Consider the following 17,684-nt stretch of genomic DNA (forward strand, 5'->3'; position numbering starts at 1 on the left):
AAGAAGGAAAGAAATATCAGGAGAGTGTTACTAAAGAAAAGTAGGAAGTTAGGGGTGCCTGGGTGGCTCAGTCCGTTAAGCAACTGACTCAGCTCAGGTCATGATCTCATGGTTCTTGAGTTCGAGCTCTGCATCAGGGTCTGTGCTGACAGCTCAGAGCCTAGGGCCTGTTTCAGATTCTGTGTCTCCCTCTCTCTCTCTCTCTGCCTCGCCCCCCACTCACACTCTGTCTCTCTTTTTCTAAAAAAAATAAATAAACATTTAAAAAATTAAAAAAAAGGCAAGAAGTTAGAACTGGAAGAGCCAATCAAAGTGCAATGGGAAACTACTGACTTGTGGAAAAAGAAGGCTGAAAGAAGGAATAAAGTCTAGAGGAAGGAATACTAGGTGAGAGAGATGATATGTAGGGGAAGATGATTACAGAAGGAGTCCATGGTTAAAGCTTGGAACAGGGGGATACAATTCTGAAATGATTCATCCTTCTTTTTCTAGAGATATTCCCTGTCTCTGAGAAACGTCTTTGACACAGCTGTCTACCGTCCCCATGGCCCCAACCTTGGCATGGACCCTGAAGGGTATCACGGAGTCCACTACAGCTCTAGTTGGAGGCCTAACTGGTTCTGGAGGAGACCAGTATCCTCAATAGCCATGGAGATGAGAAGGAGATACAATGGGCCCTGAGTGGCCCCTGAAGCCATAGTGCCACTTTTTTCAAGGAGAAAGTTGACCTGGGAGACCAGAGACTTCAGTGTCCTTTCATTTGTCCCCAGGAGTCCCCTCCCAGCTTTGTTTGGGTCTCTGACAGCCTTGAGGAAGACATTCCCTCTCTCTTGATTTTAACAGACTGTGGAAGGAGGAGATTCTGTTGTCATTTAGCTAAGAAATAAACACATCAAAAATATATGACAGAGAGAATCTGTGTGCACATGAGTGGATGTCTACAGTGCTGAATTGAATTTCCCAGTTCTGTGAGAAAGCTCCCATGCCAGAACCCACCTGGCATTCAAAATCTCCACAACAAAATCCAGTGACCTCATTCCTACCTGTCCCCTTTCTCTAATCTTTATTGCCCCAAGCAGGACCCCTGTGTTTCTGAGCCTCACCCAGATTGACAGGAGAATTGAATTGGGAGAGATGAGAAGGGAGGGCAGGTGCCAGGATTCTAAGGACTCACTGTATTAAGTCTCTGGTACACAGAGATTATGTCATGGCACATAGAGAACCCAAAGCATGATGAGGTGGAGAGATGCAATTACATGTGCTGTGGGGCAGGGCATGTTCACTCAAAGTCATAGTTTCCACGGCATTTAAATTTGCCCTAGACCAGGGTTACTTTTCAGAATGAAGGTACGAGTTGACACTTTTCTCTTTCACAGTGTTCTTTTCAGAAGCAGAAAAGTGAAAGACTTTCTAGATTTATCCTTTCTGGCTAAAGTCTAACCTTTCTAGAGGCTCATGGCAGAGTAACCTGGGGTAAGGCCTGATATTCTCATGAGTCTTCTCCCAGAAGGGCGGCACATATCTCTTTCATGGGTGCAAGGAAGAAGCCTACCTGTTTCTACAGGTCTTGGAGGACAGAGGGGAGCTACTTTGGAAGGTTGAGTCTCTCCAAATCCACAAGGCATTGAGAGAACTCCCACCTGGGACAGAGCCCTCAGAGAGAATGAGCAGTTTGTTGGGAGATTCACCCCTACTTATAGTAATGGAAACCGCTCTGCCTTCTAATACTTACTGGATTTCTTTAGTGTCAGCAAACCAGCTCATCCTAATCAATGAGGCCACACTAAGCCCTATGCAGGCCCATCATCATCGTTGTCGTCGTCGTCATCATATCATCATCTCATGTAAAGGGATCCAGCACCAGAAGGAGAAGTGAGGGTTGAGGACCCTGAAAAGGTGCCTCCCACTGGTGTGAACTGTGGAAAGCATACTGTGAATAGAAAATAAATGATAACACTAAGTGAAATAAGGCAATCAGAGAAATACAAATGTCATATGATTTCACTCATATGTGGAATTAAGAAAAACAGATGAACATAGGGGAAAGGAAGGAAAAATAAAATAAGATAAAAACAGAGGAGACAAACCATAAGAGACTCTTGGATGTAGAAAGTAAAGTGAGGGTTGATGGAGGGAAGTAATGCTGGGGGATTGGTTAAATGGGTGATGGGCATTAAAGAGGGAACTTTTTGGGATGAGCACTGGGTGTTATGTGTAAGTGATGAATCACTAAATTCTACCTCTGAAGCAAAAAAAAAAAAAAAAAAAAAAAGAACTAAGAAAGAAAGAAAGAGAGAGAGAAATAAAAGAAAAAGAAAGAAAGAAAGAAAGAAAAAAGAAATGAGACCAGGCAAGGGAATCCATTTATATAATTAAAAGTTCTAAACATGGATTTTCAAGTTTAAAATTGTAATGGACAAATGGAAAGAGACTGACCACTGTTGGGAATAAAATCAGTAACCTGGAAGAACAAGTGGGAAAAATAACTCAATTATACACAACAATAAAGAAATGAAAACCATCCAGACAATAGAAGACACTTAGAGAATAGATTTAGGAAGACTAACATGCAAGTAATAAGGTTCAAAACAAAGGAAAAAGAAACAAATAAATGGTTGAGAAGGAAATGAACAGAGAAGAAAGAGAAGAAAGATTTGAATCTGCAGATGTAAGGGCTCACCAATTACAGCTCTGTAAATATAATAAAAATCATTGACTTACCTATTTTAAACAAGTGAACTATATGGTATGTATGTTCTATCTCAATAAAGCTATTAAAATATTACCAGGCATATAGTTGAAATAAAAATTTTGATTTCCAAAGATAGACAACAAATGACTCAGTGATGGACACTTCAACATGGAGAAAGATGGAAAGGCAAAAAAACGTGGTAAGCAATTTAGCTTGTGATTAATTCACATGGTTATGCTGTGAATATCTTACTACTCTCAGCAACTGGATAGGGTGTGTATGTAGAGTTTGGAAGCATCATCAGGCAGCTTTCATCATGGAATACACTTACATGGACTACACATGTTTTAACTTGACAAAGCCACAGCTCACCAAGCATGTTTGACCCAAGATGAGTCTAGGAAGTGGACAGAATTAGTGCTGCCCCTTCTAGATATCATGCTTTCGTACTGTTGGTCTGTTACAAAGATCTTTATTTTTTTTTAAATTTTAAAGTTTATTTATTTATTTTGAAGTAGTGGTGTGTGTGGGGGGAAGGTACAGAAAGAGGGAGAGAGAGAATCCCAAGCAGGCTCTGCATTGACAGCGTGGAGCCTGAGGCAGGGCTCAATTTCACGAATTTCATGAGTCAAAATCAAGAGTCAGATGCTTAACCGACTGAGCCACCCATGTGCCCCAAGTACAATGATCTTTAAATGGAGTACTTCCATACCCCTGGAAGTACATAAAGACTTTCTAAAGAATATTATGCAGGCATGGGATATTGTACAGGGATCATTTATCATATCATCTTTTGCCTAAATTGATTTGTCTGAGAAGACCTTTGTGGTCAGAGCATCAGGCTAGTTAGACTTTTCTAACTCCCCCTTAATGACTAACCACCTCTTTTTCCTAGCCCCCATATTATTATGGTGTATTTTTCTGGGGTGTAGAAAGTTCTAGGGTGCAAATAAAGGGATATCTCAAATTTTTTTCTAATTTAGGATCATATACACAGAGTAGGGCCCCTTGCTTCATATAAAATCCTTTTATGGGCTAAATGGAGTATAACAAACTGACAATTTTAGTATATGTTAAGATGTTACATATACTAAATATACAATATATCTATATTCATATAGATACACTGTAGAGTGAGGTAGCAGGAGTAATAAGAATTTCTGTTTTAATAGTCTTTTCTCTTCCATCCCCTGTCAAAGAATGCATCGTTCTTGACGGAGCATCTCGTGAAAGTACAGCAAAGACAGCATCAGTATGAAATAATAAAGGTGGAAGTGCCTTCTTTAACCTAGGGAAAACCCTATGGAAAGTTAACCCACCTTATCTGTGCACCTGCTTATTTTAGAATATTCCAGGTTGACAAAAATTTGCTTGGAAACAGCAACTTATATGTGAAGCATACTTCCCAGGTTTGTACACCATTTTCTTTCAGGAGAAAAAGTGCCCCATTCACCAGTTTCTTGCTTAGGTCACAGTTGTATATTTTATATTATTTCAAAGAAAAGGATGTTACAAACTCCACATTTACTTCCAAATGATTCATGTTACATCTGAGGATGAAAGGAACATAGAGAGGCCTTACAGCATGTCATCTAAGAACACGGATTGTGAAACTAGTATTTTTGGTTTCTGGTTTGAGCTCAGAGTGACCTTGCACAAGTTCCTTAACTCTTTTGGGTCTCAGTTTCCTCATCTGTAAAAATGAGTGTGATAACAGTACCCATTCCATGAGGTTGCATGCACTTCATAAGTGTATTGGTAGCACTACAAAACTGAAGCAAGAAGAAATAGAAAATTTAAACAGACCATTTACCAGCAATAGTTGAATTAGTAATCAAAAAACTCCCAACAAATAAAAGTCCAGGAGCAGAAGGTTTCACAGGCAGATTCTAGCAATATTTAAAAAAGAGTTAATTCTGGGGCACCTGGGTGGCTTAGTTGGTGAGTCTGACATAAGCTCATGATTTGTGAATTCAAGCCCCGCATGGGTCTTTCTGCTGTCAGCCCAGAGCCTGCTTCAGCTCCTCTGTCCCCTCTGTCTCGGTCTCTCTCTCTTTCCCTCAAAAATAAACATCAATTCTTTAAATAAGTAAGTAAATAAATAAGAGTTAATTCCTATTCATCTCAAACTATTTCCAAAAAAATAGAAAAGGAAAGAAAACTTCCAAATTCATTCTATGAAGCCATCGTTACCCTGATACCAAAACCACACAAAGACACCACAAAAAGAGAGGACTACAGGCCAATATCTCTGATGAACATAGATACATAGAACAAAATACTAGCAAACTAAATCCAACAATACATTTAAAAAACCATTCACCATATGGGAATGCAAATTGGTGCAGCCGCTCTGGAAAGCAGTGTGGAGGTTCCTCAGAAAATTAAGAATAGACCTACCCTATGACCCAGCAATAGCACTGCTAGGAATTTATCCAAGGGATACAGGAGTACTGATGCATAGGGGCACTTGTACCCCAATGTTCATAGCAGCACTCTCAACAATAGCCAAATTATGGAAAGAGCCTAAATGTCCATCAACTGATGAATGGATAAAGAAATTGTGGTTTATATACACAATGGAATACTACGTGGCAATGAGAAAAAATGAAATATGGCCTTTTGTAGCAACGTGGATGGAACTGGAGAGTGTGATGCTAAGTGAAATAAGCCATACAGAGAAAGACAGATACCATATGGTTTCACTCTTATGTGGATCCTGAGAAACTCAACAGGAACCCATGGGGGAGGCGAAGGAAAAAAAAAAAAAAAGAGGTTAGAGTGGGAGAGAGCCAAAGCATAAGAGACTGTTAAAAACTGAGAACAAACTGAGGGTTGATGGGGGGTGGGAGGGAGGGGAGGGTGGGTGATGGGTATTGAGGAGGGCACCTTTTGGGATGAGCACTGGGTGTTGTATGGAAACCAATTTGTCAATAAATTTCATATATATTAAATAAATAAATAAATAAATAAATAAATAAATAAAATTCATTAGTTTCTAAAAAAACAAAACAAAACAAAAACATTCACCATAATCGAGCGGGATTTAGTTCCAGAATGCAAGTGTGATTCAATATTTGAAAATCAATCAACATTATACATCACATCAATAAGAGAAAGGATAAAAAACTATATGATCACTTCAATAGATGCAGAAAAAACATTTGATAAAATACAACATCCATCCATTCATGATAAAACCCCTCAACAAAGTAGGTTTGGAGGGAACATACCTCAACGTAATAATGAAATATATGAAAAACCCACAGCAAACATCATACTCAGTGTTGAAAAACTGAAAGCCTTTCCCCTAGGATCAGGAACAAGACAAGGATGTCCATTGTCACCACTTTTATTCAACATAGTGTGGGGCCCCTGGGTGGCTCAGTGGGTTGGGCGTCCGACTTGGCTCAGGTCAGGATCTCGCAGTCCGTGAGTTTGAGCTCTGCATCGGGCTCTGGGCTGACAGCTCAGAGCCTGGAGCCTGTTTCGGATTCTGTGTCTCCCTCTCTCTCTGACCCTCCCCTGCTCATGCTCTGTCTCTCTCTGTCTCAAAAATAAATAAATGTTAAAATTTTTTTTTAATTAAAAAAAATAAAAACATAGTGCTGGAAGTCCTAGCCACAGCAATTGGACAACAAAAAGAAATGAAAGGCATCCCAATTGGTAAAGAAGAAGCAAAACTTTCACTATGACAGATAACATGATACTATATATAGAAAACCCTAAAGACTCCACCAAGAAACTACTAGAACTGACAAATGAATTTAGTAAAGTCACAGTATAAAAAATCAGCATGCAGAAACCTATTGCATTTCTATACATTAACAATGAAGCAGCAGAAAGAGAAATTAAGAAAACAATCCCATTTACAATTGCACCAAAAATAATAAAGTATCTAGGAATGAACTTAACCAAAGACCTGTACTCTGAATACTAAAGAACTGATGAAATGGAAGATAACAAAAAGAAATGGAAAGACATTCTATGCTTATAGATTGGAATAACAAACATTGTTAAAATGTCTATGCCACCCAAAGCAATTTACATATTTAATGCAGTCCCTATCAAAATACCAGTAGCAGGGCACCTGGGTGGCTCAGTTGATTGAGTGTCTGATTCTTGATTTAGGCTCAGGTCATGATCCCAGAATTATGGAATAGAGCCCCACATTATGCTCTGCACTGAGCATGGAACATGCTTAAAATTCTCTCTCTCTCTCTCTCTCTCTCTCCCTCTCCCCCATTCTTTCTCTCTCTCTAAAAACAAACAGGGGCATCTGGGCAGCTCAATGGGTTGAGTGTCTCATGGTTCATGAGTCACAGGTTCATGAGAGCCTGTGTCAGGCTCTGTGCTGACAGCTCAGAGCCTGGAGCCTGCTTCAGATCCTGTGTCTCCCTCTCGCTCTGCCCCTCTCCCACTTGTAGTCTGCCTCTCTCTCTCTCTCAAAAATAAATAAACATAAAAAAATTAAAAAAAAAAACAAAGAAAAAACACACAACACACACAAAAAAACAGTAGGATTTTTCACAGAACTAGAACAATGTTAAAATTTGTATGGGACCACAAAAGGCCTCAACTAGCCAAAGCAATCTTGAAAAAGAAAAACAAAGCTGGAGGTATCACAATTCCAGACTTCAAGTTATACTACAAACCTGTAGTAATCAAATCAGTATGGTACTAGCACAAAAATAGACACATAGATCAATGGAGCAGAATAGAAAATCCAGAAACAAACCTACAATTATATGGTCAATTATCTTCGACAAAAGAGGAATGGATATCCAATGGGAAAAAGGGTCTCTTCAACTTAGGAAAACTGGACCACTTTATTACACTACACACAAAAATAAATTAAAAATGAATTAAATACCTCAATGTGAGGCCTAAAACCATAAAATTTCTAGAAGAGAACACAGGCAGTAATTTCTTTGATATCAGCCATAGCAACATTTTTCTAGATATGTCTACTGAGGCAAGGAAAACAAAAGCAAAATGAACTCTTGGGACTCCATCAAAATAAAAAGCTTTTGCACAGCAAATTAAACAATTAACAAAAGTAAAAGGCAACTAGTGAATGAGAGAAGATATTTGCAAATAACATATCCAAAATATATAAAGAACTCATACAACTCATCACCCAAAAAACAAAGAATCCAATTTAAAAATGGGCAGAAGACATGAATCAACATTTCTCCAAAGAAGATATATATATGGCTAACAGACGCATGAAAACATGCTCAACATCACTCATCATCAAGGAAATGCAAATCCATACTACAATGAGATATCACTTCATACTTAGGAGAATGGCTAAAATAAAAAATACACACAAAAAAACCAACAGGTGTGGTGAAGAGGTGAAGAAAAAAGAAAACTTATGCACTGTTTGTGGGAATGCAGACTGGTGAAGCCATGCTGGAAAACAGTGTGGTGTTTCCTCAAAAGTTAAAAATAGAGCTAGGATCCAGTAATTTCACTACTGGGTATTTATCCAAAAAATACAAAAACACAAAATCAAAGGGATAAATACACCCCTATCTCTATTGCAGCATTATTTACAATAGCCAAATTATGGAAGTGGCCCAAGTGTCCATCAAGAGATGAATGGATAAAGAAGAGGTGATATATTTATACAATGGAATATTACTCAGCCATCAAAAAGAAAGAAATCTTGCCATTTACAATGACATGCATGGAGCTAGAGAACATAATGGTAAGTGAAATGTCAGACAGAGAGAGACGAATGCAGTATGATTTCACTCATACGTGGAATTTAAAAAATAAAACAAAAAAGTAAAGGGAAAAAAAGAGAGAGAGATAAACCAAGAGACAAACTCTTAACTACAGAGAACAAATAGAGGGGAGGTAGGCAGGGGGATGGGTGAAATAGGTGATGGGGATTAAGCAGTGTGCTTGTCGTGATAAGCAGCCTGTGATGTGTGGAAGTGTTGGATCACTATATTGTACAGCTGAAAGTAATGTAACAATGTATGTTAACTATACAGGGATTAGAATTAAAACAATATAAAAAATGCTATGCATATTTGTATGTTGTTATTTTGAAATAATACAATGATAGTTTGAAAATTATCAAGGCATAGCATTTTGCATAGCATTTTCTTTTTTTTCTTTCTTTTTTCTTTTGAAACAGAGAGTGACCAGGAGAGGAACAGAGAGACGGAGGAGAGAGAATCCCAAGCAGGCTCTGCACTGTCAGTGGGGAGCCTGGTGAGGAGCTCAATCCCTCAAACTGTGATATCATGACCTGAGCCAAAATCAAGAACCACCTAGGTTCTCCTGAAGGCATAGCATTTCCTAATCGTAAAACAAATCTTATAAATTTAGTATCACTGCTTTTTCCACTGAGGTTGCAAATTGTAATTTGTTCAATAAAACATATATTACCAAAAAGTTACAGGTAAATTCAAGTTTAGTAGTTTAAATTCACAAGTTCAGATGTCTACATTTATTAGTAATGGGACCTTTTAGTGTGTTTCCTTTTTATTTATTTTTATTTTTGGTTTGTCAGTCAAATCCTTATTTTATTCTGATAGAAGATTCGATACTGTATAACTACGTTTCAAGCATGTTAGTGAAAATATTTGTACATTGACAAATTAAATAACGCTTCGTTTTTTTACTGTCTTTGTTTTCCTTTCACTTGATTTCTTATTTAAAATTGTAATGAAGTAATAGCTAGAGGTACATGTTTTACTTCAACAATTCAAAGATTTCAAAGTCAACCCAAAAGCCAATCCAGAGAGAGACAGAGTATGAGCAGAGAGGGGTAGAGAGAGAGGGAGACACAGAATGCAAAGTAGGCTCCAGGCTCCGAGTGGTCAGCACAGAGCCCAACATGGGACTCAAACTCATGAACAGCAAGAGCATGACCTGAGCCAAAGTCGGATGCTTAACCAGCTGAGCCATTCAGGCGCCCCTCCTCCAGATTTTTTTAAATGTTTATTTATTTTTGACAGAGAGAGAGACAGAGCATGAGCAGGGGAGGGGCAGAGAGAGAGAGGGAGACACAGAATGCAAAGTAGGCTCCAGGCTCTGAGTGGTCAGCACAGAGCCCAACATGGGACTCAAACTCATGAACAGCAAGAGCATGACCTGAGCCAAAGTCAGATGCTTAACCAACTGAACCACCCAAGCACCCCCAAAATTATTTTTTAAATAAAAAATATTTTCCTCCATAATTTCCTTGTACGTCAAAAGTTCAAGTTCATTGGTTATGTGGGCTGCTGTATAAGTAGGATGGTTACAAGAATTAAGTCTTGGATATGAACAGATTTAGTTGCTGATTGACTACATGATCTTAGCCAATATATTTATTTTTTAAGTCTTGTTTTCTTTACAGAAAGGGAACATTAAAATCTTGTTTTGTCTTTCATGATTCTATTTAAATTCAAGTTACCTTGGCAATGAGAAAGAATGAAATATGGCCTTTTGTAGCAATGTGGATGGAACTGGAGAGTGTTATGCTAAGTGAAATAAGTCATAGAGAGAAAGACAGATACCATATATTTTCACTCTTACGTGGATCCTGAGAAACTTAACAGAAGACCATGGTGGAGGGGAGGGGGGAAAAAGTTACAGAGAGGGAAGGAGGCAAACCATAAAAGACTCTTAAAAACTGAGAATAAACAGGGTTGATGGGGGGTGGGAGGGAGGGGAAAGTGGGTGATGGGTATTGAGGAGGGCACCTGTTAGGATGAGCATGGGGTGTTGTATGGAAACCAATTTGACAATAAATTTTATATTAAAAATTTCAAGTTACTTAACATATACTACAGTATTAGTTTCAGGGGTAGAATTTAGTGATTCATCACTTGCATATAATACCCAGTGTTCATTACAACAAGTGCCTTCCTTAATGCCCATCACACATTTACCCTATCACCCCATCCACCTCCCCTCCAGCAACCCTCAGTTTGTTCCCTATAGTTATTAGTGTCTTATGGTTTGCTTCCCTGTTTTTATGTTATTTTACTTTTTATCCCCTTCCCCTATGTTTATCTGTTTTGTTTCTTAAATTTCACATATGAGTGAAATCTTATGGTATTTGTCTTTCTCTGACAGACTTATTTCACTTAGCATAGTACCATCCATGTCATTGCAAATGGCAAGATGTCATTCTTTTTGATGGTTGAGTAGTATTCCATCGCATATATATCTCACATCTTCTTTATCCATTATGTCAGTCAATGCATATAGGCTCTTTCCCTATTTTCTTCCCATATTTTGGCTACTGTGGATAGTGCTGCTATAAACATTGGGGTGCATGTGCCCCCTTGAATCACTATTTTTTTTATCCTTTGGATAAATACCTAGCAGTGTAATTGCTGGGTCATATGGTGGTCCTATTTTTAACTTTTTGAAGAACCACCATACTGTTTTCCAGAGTAAACTGGCTGCACCAGTTTGCATTCCCACCAACAGTGCAATAGATTCCCCTTCCTTCCTCTGCATCCTCACCAACATCTGTTGTTCCCTGAGTTGTTCATTTTAGCCATTCTGACAGATGTGAGGTGATATCTCATCATGGTTTTGATTTGTATTTTGTGTTTGTATTTTGATTTGATGATGAGCGATATTGTGTATCTTTTCATGTGTGTATTAGCCATCTGGATGTCTTCTTTGGAAAAGTGTCTATTCATGTCTTCTGCCCGTTTCTTCACTGGATTTTTTATTTTTGGGTGTTGAATTTGGTAAGTTCTTTATAGATTTTGGATACTAACCCTTTATCTGACATGTCATTTGAAAATATTTTCTCTCCATCCCCTCCCCCCGCAAAAAAAGAAAAAGAAAAAGAAAATATCTCCCATTTGGTTGGTTGCCTTTTAGTTTTGTTGATTGTTTTCCTTGCTGTGCAGATTTTTTTTTTTATCTTGATGAAGTCCCAAGAGTTTATTTTTGCTTTTGTTTCCCTTGTCTCTGGCACATATCTACTAAGAAGTTGCTGCGGCCAAGGTCAAAGAGGTTGTTGCCTGTGTTCTCCTCTATTTTGATGGTTTCCTGTCTCACACTTAGGCCTTTCATCCATTGTGAACTTATTTTTTGTGTGTGGTGTAAGAAAGTGGTCCAGGTTCATTCTTCTGCATGTCACTGTCCAGTTTTGCCAACACCATTTGCTGAAGAGACTGTCTTTTTTCCATTGGATATTCTTTCTTGTTTGTTGAAGATTAGCTGACCATATAATTGTTGGTCCATTTCTGGGTTCTCTATTCTGTTCTGTTGATCTATGTGCCTGTTTTTGTGCCAGTGCTATACTATCTTGATGATTACAGCTTTGCAATACAGCTTGAAGTCCAGAATTGTGATGCCTCCAGCTTTGATTTTCTTTTTTAACATTACATTAGCTATTTGAGGTCTTTTCTGGTTCCATACAAAGAAATTTTTTAATATAATTTATTGTCAAATTGGCTAACATACAGTGTGTAAAGTGTGCTCCTGGTTTTTGGGGTAGATTCCTGTGGTTCATCGCTTACATACAACACCCAGTGCTCATCCCAACAAGTGCCCTCCTCAATGCCCATCACCCATTTTCCCCTCTCTCCCACCATCCATTCACCCTCAGTTTGTTCTCTGTATTTAAGAGTCTTTTATGGTTTGTCTCCCTCCCTCTCTGTTTGTAACTATTTTTTCCCCTTCCCTTCTCCCATGGTCTTCTGTTAAGTTTCTCAAGATCCACCTATGAGTGAAAATATATGCTATCTGTCCTTCTCTGACTGACTTATTTCACTCAGCATAATACCTTCCAGTTCCCTCCATACAAATTTTAGAATGTTTGCTCTAGCTCTGTGAACATTACTGATGTTATTTTGATAGGGATTGCATTGGATGTGTAGATTGCTTTGGGTAGTATAGACATTTTTACAATATTTGTTCTTGCAATCCATGAACATGGAATGCTTTAGCATTTTTTTGTGTCTTCTTCAATTTCATTTATAAGTGCTCTATAGTTTTCACCATACAGATCTTTTACTTCTTTGGTTAGGTTTATTCCTAGGTATCTTATGGTTTTTCATGTAATTGTAAATGGGATTGATTTCTTGATTTATCTTTCTGTTGCTTCATTGTTGGTGTTTAGAAATACAACAGACTTCTGTGCATTGATTTTATGTCCTGCAGCTTTTATGAGTTCATGTATCAGTTCTAGCAATTTTTTTGTGAAGTGTTGCAGGTTTTCCATTTGGAGTATCATGTTGTGTGTGAAGAGTGAAAGTTTGACTTCTTCCTTGCCAATTTGGATGTCTTTTATTTCTTTTTGTTGTCTGAATTCTGAGGTTAGGACTTCCAGTACTATGTTGAACAACAGCAGTGGGAGTGGACATCCCTGTTGTGTTCCTGACCTTAGGTGAAAAGCTCTCAGTTTTTCCCCATTGAGGATTATATTAACTGTGGGTCTTTCATATATGGCCTTTATGATATTGATGTACGTTCCTTCTATTCCTACTTTATTGAGGGTTTTTATCAAGAAAGGATGCTGTATTTTGTCAAATGCTTTTTCTGCATCTATTGAGAGGATCATATGGTTCTTATTCTTTCTTTTATTACTGTGGTGTATCACAGTGATTGATTTGTGGATATTGAACCACCCCAGCAGCCCAGGAGTAAATCCCACTTGATTGTGGTGAATAACCCTTTTAATGTCCTGTTGGATCCTATTAGAGCTAGTATCTTGTTGAGAATTTTTGCATCCATGTTCATCAGGGAAATTGGTCTGCAATTCTCCTTTTTAGTGGGGTCTTTGTTAGGTTTTGGTATCAAAGTAATGCTGACATCATAGAATGAGTTTGGAAGTTTTCCTTCCATTTCTATTCTTTGCAATGATTTCAGAAGAATAGGTATTGATTCTTTTTAAAATGTTTGGTAGAATTCCCCTGGTAAGCCATCTGGACTCTTGTTTGTTGGGAGATTTTTGATTACTGATTCAATTTATTTGCTGATTATGGGTCTGCTCAGATTTTCTATTTCTTCCTGTTTCAGTTTGGGTAGTTTATATGTTTCTAGGAGTTTATCCATTTCTTTCAGATTGCCTAATTTGGACATATAATTGCTCATAATATTATCTTGTAATTGTCTGCATTTCTATGGTGTTGGTTGTGATCTCTCCTCTTTCATTCATGGGAGGTGCAGAGAGAGAAGGAGAGAGAGAAGCTCAAGCAGGCTCCATGTTGTCAGCCCAGAGCCTGGGACACAGAGCTTAATCCCTCAAACTGTGAGATCACGACCAGAGCTGAAATCAAGAATCAGATGCTCAACCGAGCCACCCAGATACCCCTCTATTTTCATTTTGATAAGTCTGGCTAGGGGGTTATCAATTTTGTTAATTCTTTCAAAGAACCATCTCCTACTTTCATTGATCTGTTCTACTGGGTTTTTTTCTATGTCATTTATTTCTGCTCTAATCTTTATTATTTCCCTTCTGTTAGATTTAGTTTTTATTTGCCTCCTGCTGGATTTAGCTTTTATTTGCTGTTCTTTATCCACCTCCTTTAGGTGTAAGGTTAGGTTGCATATTTGAGACTTTTCTTGCTTGTTGAGGAAGACCTGTATTGCTAAAGTTCACTCCTAGGACAGCCTTTTCTGAATCCCAAAGGTTTTGGATTGTTGTGTTTTCATTTTCATTTGCTTCCATGTATTTTTAAAATTCTCCTTTGGGCTCATGGGTGGCTCAGTCGGTTAAGCGTCTGACTTCAGCTCAGGTCATGATCTCGTGGTCTGTGAGTGTGAGCCTCGCATATGGCTCTGTGCTGATGCAGCTCAGAGCCTGGAGCCTGCTTTGGATTCTGTGTCCCCTTCTCTCTCTGCCCCCTTCCCCCACTTGTGCTCTTTCTCTATCAAAAATAAGTAAATGTAAAAAAATTTTTTTTAAATTCTCCTTTAATTTCCTAGTTAATCCATTCATTCTTTAGTAGGATGTTCTTTACCCCCCATGTATTTGTGGTCTTTCCAATTCTTTTGTTGTGGTTGACTTCAAGTTTCATAGCATTGTGGTCTGGAAATATGCATGGTATGGTCTCAATCTTTTTGTAATTATTGAGGGTTGATTTGTGACCCAGTATATGATCTATTCTGCAGAATGTTCCATGTGCACTTGAAAATAATATGGATTCTTCTGCTTTAAGATAAATTGCTCTGAATTTGTTTGTTAAGTCCATCTGGTCCAGTACGTCATTCAAAACCATTTTTTTCCTTGTTGTTCTGCTTAGATGATCTGAACATTGTTGTGAGAGTTGTGTTAAAGTCCTCTACATTATTGTATTATTATCAAAGAATTTCTTTAAGTTTGTTGTTAATTGATTTATATATTTGGCTTCTCTCAAGTTAGGAGCATAAATATTTATAATTGTTAGATCTTCTTGTTATATAAACCCCTTTATTATGATATAGTGCCTTTCTTCATCTCCTATTACAGTCTTTGGTTTAAAATCTAACTTGTCTGATATAAGTGTGGCTACTCCAGCTTTCTTTTGATGTCCATTAGCATGATAAATAATTGCCACCCCTACACTTTCTTTTTTTTTTATTTTTTTTTATTTTTTTTATTTTAAAAAAAAATTTTTTTTCAACGTTTATTTATTTTTGGGACAGAGAGAGACAGAGCATGAACGGGGGAGGGGCAGAGAGAGAGGGAGACACAGAATCGGAAACAGGCTCCAGGCTCTGAGCCATCAGCCCAGAGCCCGACGCGGGGCTCGAACTCACAGACCGCGAGATCGTGACCTGGCTGAAGTCGGACGCCCAACCGACTGCGCCACCCAGGCGCCCCTGCCACCCCTACACTTTCAATCTGGAGGTGACTTTGGGTCTAAAATGAGTCTCCTCATTTAGCAGTGTATCAGTGCATCTTGTGTTTTTATCCATTCTGATACCCTATGCCTTTTGATAGGGGCATTTAGTCCATTTACATTCAGAATAATTATTGATAGATATGAATTTAGTACCATTGTATTAACTGTAAAATTGCTATTCCTGTAGACTGTCTCTGTTCCTTTCTAGTCTTTTTGCTTTTGGTCCTTCTTTCCCACTCAAAGTGTCTCCTTTAGTATTTTTTACAGAGCTGGTTTAGTGTTCACAAACCCCTTTAGTTTTCACTTGTCTTGGAAACTTTATCTCTATTCTGAATGATAGCCTTGCTGGATAAAATATTCTTGGCTGCATATTTTTCCCACTTAGCACATTGAATATTTCCTGCCACTCCCTTCTGGCCTGCCAAGTTTCAGTCTGCTGCTAACCTTATTTGTCTACTCTTGTAGGTCAAGGAGCTTTTGTCCCTAGCTGCTTTCAGAATTCTCTCTTTATCTTTGTATTTTGCAAGTTTCGTTATGATATGCTATTGTGTTGACCTGTTTTATTTTATTTTATTTTTTATTTTGAGGGGAGTTCTCGGTACCTCTTGGACTTGAATGCCTGTTTCCTTCCCCAGATTAGGGAAGTTCTCAACTACAATTTGTTCAAATAACCTTCCACCCCTCTTTCCCCCACTCTTCTCCTTCTGACTCATATAATAAGCATATTATTTCACTTTATGGAATGGCTGAGTTCCCTAAGTCTACCTTCATGATTTAATAGTTTTATTTCCCTCTCTTTTCAGCTTCATTACAGTACATAATTTTGTTTTCTCTATCACCTATTCTCTCCGCTGCTCCTTCAATCTTCATTGTGATTATATTCAGTACATTTTGCCTCTCAGTTAAAGCATTTTTTATTTCAGCCTGACTAGTTTTTAGATCTTTTATCTCTGCAGCAATGGTTTCTCTGGTGTCTGCTATGATTTTTTCAAACCCAGCTAGTTTGTCTTATGACAGTTGCTCTAAATTCTTTTTCAGATATATTGCTTATATCTGTTTTGAGCAAGTCCCTGGCTATGATTTCTTCTTGAGCTTACTTTTGGGGAGAATTCCTCTGTCTTGTCATTTTGGCTAAGTTTCTGTCTCTTGCATGTTTCGAAAGCTTGTTATGTTTCCTGTACCTTAGAGTGCAGTCATACATTGCCCAGGACCTGGCATTCAGGAAGTGTTTCTGGTGTATGCTGTGTGCACTCTGCTGTTGCATTTTGGCTGCTCTTTCCCACTGGTCAGTCCTCTGAAGAGCTCCTCTTTGCTTGCAGTGGGGAGTGTTTGGACCTGTAGTCGCTTGATTTGTTTGTTAAATAAGCCTGGAAAAAAAGAAAAAAAAAAAAAAAGAAAAAAATCCTGATCCAAAAACAGAGAAAAGGAAAAGTAACAAAAAAACAACCAAACAAAAAGCTATAAACCTGATTCCAAACAAAAAGAAAAAGAAAGAAAAAGAAAAGAATAAAAGAAGCCTGATTCAAAAAGGAGAAAAGGAAACGAAGCTAACAAATAAACAAAAAACTATAAGCCTGATTCTAAAGGAAAAAAAAAAAAACAGAAGAAAAAAGAAAAAAAAAAAAAGTAAGCCTGGTCCTATTTCCACCAAAACTTCAGGTGCCATTTTGAAGCACTTGATGTTCAGTACACTTGGTGTATTGTAGGGTGTTGGTTGTGTTGGTCTGGAGGACAGGCTCCCTGCACTGTCTCGGAGTCAGTCTTGCCCTCAGATGCCAGGCACAGCAAGACTGGATTTGGTGTAAGCAGAGTGCAGCCTCAACTGGGGGCCACTTTGTTGCTCTTTGAAATCCCACCATGTTGGTGACAAGGGGAAAAATGGTGCCACTCCACTCTCTCATCCCTGGACAGGGGATCTCACACTCCTTGCTGTTCAGGGAGCGCTCACAGAATAGCGAGGTCATCAGTGCACCCTGTGCCAAAGCTCTCCTGCGTTTTATCTTTGACACATAGCTAGGATTCAACACTCCAAATCTTAAAGGACCCAGCACGGGGTAGACCTCCGTCCCTCCCCCCCTTCCCCCCACCCCAGAGTAGAGTCTCTCCAGGCTCTGTCTGATGTCTTTTTTCCCAGCAAAATAGTCCCACATCTGTATGGTGTATGGAATTTATGGTGTAGCACTGTGAAA

The 17,684-nt window shown here is 38.4% G+C and overlaps 1 protein-coding gene across 1 annotated transcript in view; it reads left to right on the forward strand.

Moving 5' to 3' along the window:
- MUC22 (mucin 22) overlaps nucleotides 1–17,684 on the forward strand; it is a 59,049-nt gene that overhangs the window by 31,094 nt on the left and 10,271 nt on the right. Inside the window, 1 exon segment of the mRNA XM_030317052.1 lies at nucleotides 493–601. Within this exon segment, the coding sequence (XP_030172912.1) occupies nucleotides 493–601 (109 nt within the window).

Source organism: Lynx canadensis, chromosome B2 (genome assembly GCF_007474595.2).
Source record: "Lynx canadensis isolate LIC74 chromosome B2, mLynCan4.pri.v2, whole genome shotgun sequence".
NCBI classification, from domain to species: domain Eukaryota; kingdom Metazoa; phylum Chordata; class Mammalia; order Carnivora; family Felidae; genus Lynx; species Lynx canadensis.